Source organism: Drosophila nasuta, chromosome 2R (assembly GCF_023558535.2).
Source record: "Drosophila nasuta strain 15112-1781.00 chromosome 2R, ASM2355853v1, whole genome shotgun sequence".
Lineage (NCBI taxonomy): Eukaryota > Metazoa > Arthropoda > Insecta > Diptera > Drosophilidae > Drosophila > Drosophila nasuta.
In genome coordinates this window covers 26254411-26263807 of record NC_083456.1, presented here as the reverse complement: position 1 = coordinate 26263807, position 9397 = coordinate 26254411, and the positions used below count along the sequence as shown (strand labels likewise).

General features: G+C 38.4%; 1 protein-coding gene across 1 annotated transcript; it reads right to left on the bottom strand.

Annotated features, from left to right (window-relative positions):
- Positions 1 to 8275: 8275 nt before the first annotated feature.
- Positions 8276 to 9032, bottom strand: LOC132785173 (fibrinogen-like protein 1). Its single transcript, XM_060791165.1, has 2 exons — positions 8440 to 9032; positions 8276 to 8366 (listed from the first exon to the last, which is right to left on the bottom strand). The coding sequence occupies exons 1-2, from the start codon at positions 9030 to 9032 to the stop codon at positions 8276 to 8278; spliced, it is 684 nt and encodes a 227-aa protein (XP_060647148.1).
- Positions 9033 to 9397: the final 365 nt, after the last annotated feature.

Below are 9397 nucleotides of genomic sequence, written 5' to 3'. Positions count from 1 at the left end.
CTATTTTTTGACATATAATTTTGATATATTTCTAGATTAGTACCGCCCGGATGGGTATATTTCACATTTCAGTATTTTTGGTATATAATTTCGGCATATTTAAGTATTATTTGGTATACCAATTCGGTATATTTGTATAATAACATTGCACATTTTTGCTCTTATTGAAAATGGGTAGCGAGTATCTCAAAGTCGAGCACCTTCGACTATAGCTTTCTGTTTTGTTAGTTGTGTATGTATGTGTGTAGCTATAGCATAAGTTATGCATTGCTGCTGGGCAGCTGCTTATGAGCCTCAGCAGAGCGAAGAAGATTTAGCAATAGAAAATTGAGTTAGCCAACAACAACAGCCACAAAATAACAACAACCACAACAATGGCAGTAACAAAATCAACAACAGCCAAAGAAATGTTTAAGAATGCCAAGGTGAGAGGCGTCGAATTTGTGGAAATTGCCTTTTTACGAGCATATTAGCATGTGAGTGTGTGTGTGTAAGTGTGGGTGTGTGCTTACCGTATTTGCATTTGCACTCATGTGTGTGTGTGTGTTGGCCACAGCATTGGCGTCTGTCTTCTGGCTAATGTGTCCCCAATGAATGCTCGCGGTGCCAAGGACCAAGGTACGACCCTCGAATGGTCGTCGACGTGTGTGTTTGTGTGTTTGTGTGTGCTGCTCTGTGCCGCAGATAAATCAATTTACTTTCATTTTATTTGTGTGCATAAATTTGTGCGTGTGTGTGTGTGTGCGGGTAAATAAGTAATAAACAAAGTGACGCCGACGTCGCGACGACGCTTTCAACAAAGGCGTTTGAAATGATTTCATAAAACGCGTGCCGCCCATAACTCTCACTCTCTCTCTTTCCCTCCTTCTCTCACTCTCCGATTCGCTGACACTGTCTCGCTCACACCTACACGTTGTATTTTTTTTAAAGCTTGATGAGTCAGAGCCCAGCAGATTTCATGAAAATTTCAATTTACACTCACGCCCGCAGCAATTCTACAAATTATATACACACACCCACACAAATATATTTAAATATATATATGTGTATGCAGTATTTTTCTGGTTTTGTTTGGTAATTTGCATACGAGAAGAGTATTTGCACATAATTATTCAATTTACGAGTATTGAAACACACACAGTCACAGCTCTGGCAGCAGTTGGCTGAATGCTTTTGTTTCATTTTTACATGTCAGCCCAGATTTAGCTGACGATTTGTTGTGTTGTGTGCTGGCAGCTGCTCCCCCCTTCCCCACATGGCCCTGAAAAGTAGGCAATGCTTTTGTGCCACCTGCATGTCTGCCACTGAATAATGACAAGAGCTAACAAAACATTTTCCAATTCATTGAATTTTACAGTTGCCACCGCCGTTATCCCTGCTGTCGTTGCTGTTGCTCTTGCTGTTGATTTAGCTTTGCGTTCTGTTTTGATGCCCCGTTGCTGTTGCTGTTACTGTTGCTGCCGCTGCTCTTTGAAGCCTTGGCCTCAATTGGATAAGAATGCCAAGCGCCTCCTCACACATGGGTTCGCACAGTCACGTGCGAGTTTTTTTTTGCTGCTGCTGCTCCTCTGTGTGCCCGTCAGCAAATGTCTATACACGATTTGTCAAATTGTCAAAAAAATTGTTTGTTGCCGAATGCCAACACAGTGTTGGTGTTGGCCATATGCCGTAGACCTCGATTGCCGACTTGTTGGGGCGTAAAAATGAAATTAGATTGACATGTGATATATGCACATATATCAGAGATTTCTTGTTCGCCACTTACGACTTACTACTTTAACCGTAGTCGCAGTCTGAGCCTGAGCAGCTGCCACTTCAAATCTACGGCAGTCTGTCAGAGCGTATCACCTCGGGGATTGCTCCATTTGCGGCATCGGCATCGGCATCGGCGGCAGCCTCTCAATATCAAAATCTTGACATCTTTGCCGATTTCTAAGCAACGCAAATGTAACAAAACAGCAGCACAAAAACGTATAAATAACAAAGCACTAAAGTGATAAGTGTGCTAAAACATGAAAAACAATTTACAATCGACATGTAAATACTCGTAAGCCCAAAATAAGCAACCGTAAGAACAGGAGAAGGAGCAGCTCTTCAAGCGGCTCACATGACAACTGTTGTTGTTCAATGGAATTTCTAAAGTGCCTTAAATCAAAAAAATAAGTAACAAAAGGCCTGTAGTTAAAGTTTTGCCTCCACTAATTGAGCGTTGTCAAGACAATCAATCGTCCAGGCAACGGTCGCCGCGTAATAAGGTGCTTCAGTTTCAGCTCAGACCACAACACGTTTTCGCACTCAAAATGTTTATGCGCCTTATTTTGCAAAAGACATAAAATATTTAAACGCATCATCATGCACTTTGTCAACACTTTCGCGACACTTTCAGCCATGCAGCTTTGACATTTTTCTCGCATAAATTTGACCTTTAAACACAGTTTTTGTACACACCCTCTATTCATAGGGTAATAGGGCATTATAACATTGTGCCACTACGAATGTATGTAACAGCTAGAAGGAGTCATCCCCGACCCTATAAAGATACGATATAGCTATGTATGTCTGTCTGTCTGCTCACTACCGCCCTTGAAAATCGAATAAAATCGAATTGGAATAGAACAAGTTAGTATATTTTGTACTAAATGGTATATTTTGAATGTAATAGAACATCGATATACCGAAATTAGTATATTTATTTTGTAGAACAAGTTGGTATATTTTGCACTCTATGGTATATTTTGAATGTGATAGTACATCAATATACCAAACTTAGCCTTCGGTATATTTTAGTTTTTTTCAGTGTATTGTTCTGGTGGAACAAGTTGGCATATTTTGTACTTTATGGTATACTTTGAATGTAATAGTATAATATCTATGTACCAATATTAGCATTAGTTATATTTTATTATTTTTCAGTATATTAATTTATTAGGAAAAGTTAGCATATTTTGTAATATATGGCATATACCAAAATGAACATTCGGTATATTTCAGTATTTTTCTGTCTGTTAATTTGGTATATTTTACAAATAATACTCCACTGACTTTTTTCCATTAGCCAGTATCTCTGAATCGAGCACACTCGACTGTAGCTTTCTTACTTTGTTTTTCATTTTTTTGGTACATCAATCTCCCTCACCCCTTGAATGATGAAATTCCATCAGCAAAGTGCGGTTTGACAAGGTCAGAGAGTGTCTCTCATGCTGAGTTTGCTATTGTTTATGGACGTTCAGCTGTATTTTGGTGTCGTGATTGTTCTCTCAGCTGCTGTCGCGACTACAACTTAAACTGCAAGTTGCAACAACATGGCAAGTTCCATTTTTCTTCATTTGAACAAGGCAACAGCAACTCAGCTGACTGCCTTCCGGCCATGATATATCTCGCAGAGCCGAAAAAATGTTGCACTTGCTACCTTTTGCTGTAGCTTATAAATATTTTAAGTGCTTGCATTTTAGTGCACGTGTGCCGCATTATCATCACGAAAATTTCACGCTGCTCTGACTCTTGGCTTCCCAGATTCTTTTGGCTCTGATTTCTTTTCGTGCAGTTCACATGACAGCTATTAAAACGACAGCAGGAGGCAGGATGCACATGCAAGAAATGTTGCTGATAAACGGAGCATGCATTTTCCTTTGAGCATCGAGTGAAACATAATCGGTTGCCTAAGTTATTGAAACGCATAATTTATGGCGAAATATGAATACCATCAACTTGTACTTGAGCTTCTGTGCTTATGGCCTTAATTTGAAACCTAATTAAAATATATATTACACAACAAGAGCGCGCCGCGCAGTTAAAGCATCATCATCAAACGCAGCATATTGCTGTGCACACAAATTCACACATAAGTTTTCTTTATGGTTTAAGTAATTTAAAGGCAACAAGCACACACACTTAGACACACACACACAGACATATGCGTACTCTTTAACATAGATACGTGTGGAATATTAACTAACGCATACACGTACAAACTAAATGAAATTCATGGCATATGTGCGTGCGTACTGAGCGTATGTGTGCGTATGCTGGTCTAAGAGTGTGTGGGTGTGTGTGTGTGTGTGAGTGGTGTAAAGTGGCTTGCGTTGCATAGTGATAGTGTTTGGATGATGGTCGCCGTTACAGCCACAAGCCTTAAAATAGCCTTTTTTCATTCTTTTTCGCGCTCACTCTCGCTCGCTCGCTCACACTCTCTTCTGTTTCGCTCTCCTGTTCAAAAATTTTTGAGCCACTGCACTGTGGAGTAAAATATAAAATTTAGGATATCTTACAGATGTAGTTTCTTCAACTTCGATCGAAAAATGAAATAGATCTCTAGAGCTTTTAAAACACGAGAAAAAATATATAAAAATAATTAAATTTGAAAATATATTTTTATTGACATGGAATCTATATTAATATTAATGCAATGTATTATGTATTATTATCTTACCAGCTTATAAAATACGAATATGTTACCTTAGACTTCTGGATAATGTTTGATGTAAACAACCTCTATAAAAAATTATACATTGAATTAAAATATTGACGAAATTCGACAAGGTGTAATCAACAATTTTTAGATTCGAAATTGTCAGTTCCTTAATATAGAATATTTTTTATTATTAATGCAATTTTAATGAATTTTTTATATAATATTTATTTGATTTATAAAAAACCAAAAGCGAAACAACATTTATATTTTGTACTACAATTTATATTAATATTAAGATACAAAAAATTAAACTTAGCTTAAAGGTTATTAAACAAATTTCATAAAATGCTACAACATATCATGAGCTGAAAAAAATAGTTTGCAAAATGCTGTTCATTTTAAAGTTATACTCTTAAAAAAATGGCCATAGTGCGCTGCAGGCCAAATGAGATTTAAAGTACATGCACACACACGCACACACACACAGTACTCGTATAGTATATAGGTACTATAATTCTAGCAAAGTTTTGGTGCACTTTGTGGGCTATACTTGGCCTTATTTTTGGTTGGTGGGGAATCCGGCTCCGTCTCCGGTCTGGCTCTTTAGCATATTCCCTTAGCATATTTTTATTTGTAGCATTTATAAGTGAATAAATGCGCGCATTTAAATGCCACTTCTTTCGCACTCACATGATTCGGAAGTCATCGTCCAGCCGTGCAGCCTGTCTACACACGCACACAGTCAAACACACAGGACTCTGGCACAATGTGGAGTTTGCTTGGGCCCAGCAAACAGACCACGAGTTCTATGTGTGTGTTGGGTCTCCAGCCTCATTACGTATGCAGTGGAAATTTTTTCTGCTCAGCATTTTATGCACGTCGTGCCAATTTATAAATCATTTTTGTTTGTCTGTTTGCATTTGTTTGTGTTCAACGTGGCCGGTTTTACGTGGCGTATACGTAATGTCCTTTCGCTCTCTCGCTCGTTGCTGCTTTAGAGGCTCACATATGTCTGCCTAACTGCCTGGATGGCTGGCTGGATGGCAGGCTGGCTGGTGTTTCACTCCACTTCGTGTCTCTAGCGCGTAATATGATTTATTTTAATCATTATGCTAAATGATTTTTTTGTGCTCTCATTTTTCATTTCTCGACTCTTTTGCATCGAGTAACAAAATAATTTTGCTCTCTCCTGCATATTTAAATATGTACGACTTGATTATATCTATAGCATACGGCATCAACATTTCGACCATTTATAATATAAATTTCATAAACACATCAGCAGATTTTATGTTCACCAAAAAAAAAGAAAGAAACGAGAAACATAAAGCAGCCACAATTCATTTATCTGATAACAACTTTTGGCAATCACTCTCGTGTCGTACGTCAAATTCGGTTAGCTAAAAGCATTTGCTTGTCTCTCTTATAGATTTGCATGTACTCGATTGCAGTTGTTCAATTCGAATGTTCCATAGAGATTTTTTTTCGAAATGCCAGCCAGCACCTTAAACTTTCTGTCAGCAAATGACCCGCATATGCTGAGGCATACGGACAAAACAGACGTTAACAGCACTATTCAAGGACACACACTCACACACACAAATAACATTTGTGAGCAGATTTCAATCTTGTCTTAATATTGGCCGGCCAGATTGCCGGCTGTCTTGGTCAGTGGGTCGGATGAAAATGTTGCCAGTCGACAGTCGACAGTCGGGCAATGTACCGCAAGTGAGCTTGTTGTCCGCTTGTTGCGCCTTGAATTATTTATTAGGCATGTGTTCATGTTTCTGCACTAGGTGTCATCTTGTTGCTGTTGCTGTTGCTGTTGCTCTCCGTCCGACATGGCCACTCATTTTTCGCATTTTTCTCATTTCACTGCCCCCGCCCGCACATTCTTGTGTCATTGCTTCGCACTCTGGTTTTCGACCCGCTGGGCAAACAATGTGCGACAAAGTGCTTGCATATTTTATGAGCTCTCAAATGATGCACATAACATGCGCAAAATCATTTGAGACACATCTTTTACTCCCTCACTTCGATTCTCTCTCTCTGCTTAAAATTAACTTAAAATTATTCTTCTTGTGCACTCACTCAATTAATTGCGCCCTAGATTTACATAATATGATTGACAGCCAAACTGCTTCTTCCTTCAGTTCGATTCGACATTAATTTAATATGCCTGCACTTCTGATAGTTCGAATACTTTGTGCCTTGCTTTTGGGGCACGAGTTTTGGTGCCTTGTGCCATTTGCCATTGCATCGATATCTCGAGAAATTCCCAAAAGTTACTCGCAAAAATGTGCAAAATTTGCACTCGAGAAGATTTCATATCTCTCTGGATGTTTGGCTTCTCTCGCTCTCTGCACCTCCAAAAATCAGTGAGATGGGGGAGGTGGAGGGGGAGGAATAGTGATGCAGCTGCAGCGGCTTCTGCTTGGCACTGGAATGCAATCAATTTGCAAATTTTCGCTACTTTGCCGCGTTTGCAAATGTTCAAGTATTTGGCTCCTTAGCATTTTTCCGTTGCTGTTACCGGTTATTCGGATTCCCGTTTTCCCATCAACGAGTACGAGTATTTTGTGTTATTTCTACACTTGAGCGCATCGAACGCTGCCAGTCTGTCTCCCCCCTTCGTTCGCCCCCGTCATCCCTCCGACTATCTGTCTTTGGGTCCAGAGTACTGCCTGCCTTTGGCTTGGCTTCGCCTTGGCTTTGTTCTTCTTCGTCTTCGACTTCGTCTTCTTCTTCTGCTGGCTAGCCCCCATTGGGCTATGCAAATGATGCATGGCTGCCTCTTGGCTCCTAGCTGCTAGATCCAGCCGCTTCTCTCTCTCTCTCCTTGCTCCCCTCACCCCTCGTATTGCTTTGTTTGTTGCACTCGCCTGGGCCGACAAAGTCTTGTTTCGGCCCAAGCCCAAAAAAAAGGTGCTGAGTTTGGCAAATGGCGTTGTAATATTCGTTGCAAAATTGAATTGCACAACGCAATCGCATCGCATTGCATCGCACACTTTAAATAAGCCGGAGCCAAGTTATCAGCAATAGCCCATTGTTCATTGGCCAACAGTTGCATCTCTAATGAATAGTCGTAGGCATGCCTGCGTGTTCTCCATCGCACTCCATCTTCAGTCTGATGTTTTTTTCGTGGCCAACTATCTATCTATCTTTAAATACCCTTTTCCCAATGAAAGCTGAGGAATATTAAGTGGGGTTTAACCATAAAAACTGTTAGCAGACGTTTGTAGTATAAAGCAGAAGTTTATTGTAAAAAATTTCAACAATTCTTTTGCTAAAAATTGCTAAAAAAAAGTGGCTAAACATAAGAACGCAATTTAACTTTTACTTCCTTAAAGGATAACAAAATTCTGTATAAAATATAAGTTTTTGCAATATTTATGATCAACCATATGAAAATAGTGACATTTTTAGGCTTGCCTCTCTATGAATTCTTGTTCAGCATAATTAGCCAACTACATTTTTCAAAGTCCTATCTTCTATGTAAATGATTACAAAAAAATATGTAAAAGTATGTTTTTAACATTGTTGTTTTAATTAATTAAAAGTTTAGATACAATTCAAAAAACTGTAGAATTTATAAAACGATAGCAATTAAGTTTTCAGGATACTGAAAAATAGACTAAAATATCATTATTGCTTTCTTGATAAACCATTGATAGTTGAGTTAAAAATACACTATTGTACAATTACAGAATTTTAAAATAATTCGTTAATTGAATTCTATTTTGATATTATTGCTGCTTTAGTTAATCGTTGCTAAGTTAGTTAAAAATAATCTATTGTGATATTTGTTGAAAATCTCAAATCAAATTTCAGATTGGAATTTCGAACTTATCTTTACTTGCTGGTCTAATCTCTGGGGCGTATAAGCATCTTAGCTTCTTTAATTGGCTGACTCTTGAACCAATTCAGATCGGGTCCATATAAAGCATTTAAGTTACTGTAGAAAAAAACATAAAAGAAAATAATTAGTTATCTATATCAATATCAAAATATCAATTTACAATACATACCTATTATAACATTTGGAATACCACCAGCCACTCTTGTAGAGATCTGCACAATTGTGAGTTGAAGCATCGTTGTCGCGATCGAATGTTGAGAACTTCATTTTTTCACCGCTTCGCAACGCTTCCCAAACATTGCCACTGAATCCACCCAACTGCAAGGCGTAACCATGCTCCTCATCAGAAAGTTTAAAGTCGTCATATCGAGCATGTCTTACACCGCCTTTTACATCAACCAAATGTATAAAAAGTTCGTAGCGACGCCATTTCGTCAGAAGGTGAATTTTCTCCAAGCCAAGGAAAAAATCACTTTCGAATGAACCGAAGCCATCACGGTATGAGTTCCAATCCCTGTTGAAATTCTCATCTCCACCGACTCGCTGTTGAATAACTATCCAACCAGATCCGGCAAACTGACTATCGCACAAAACATCAAAGGCATCCATGCCAGAAACCTTTATTTGATGAACTCCAGAATACTCGGCAAATGGAATACAACTAGCGGGAATATTATCGTTCGACTTCGCCTTTAGTGCTTCAAGTTCTGCTTCACATGATTGTTGATGTATTTCCGCTTGTGCTAACTTAACTTCACTCATTTTTAGATTCAACTCATTTCCTTGTTGATATTTTATAATATTTTGCAGCTTCTCTGTGTATTCTAGAATCTTTTCATCGCTATCAACACAACTTGAATTGAGTTGATTTACTTGAAATTGACAAATTTCTAAATTACTCGATTTATCGGCCAATTCATCTTTACATTTATCATAATTTTCTAAAAGTTTGAAATTTTCAATTAATCTTTCAATAGTTTGCTTGTGAAAATCAATTTGTGACTGCGACTTCAAATTTTCAGCTAATCTGCTTTCAGTTTGGAAATTAATCTGCGCTTGCAATTGCTTTATCAATGCCTCATTCATTTCCTGCTTTTCGCGCAAGTCTTTTATGATTGAGTCTCTAT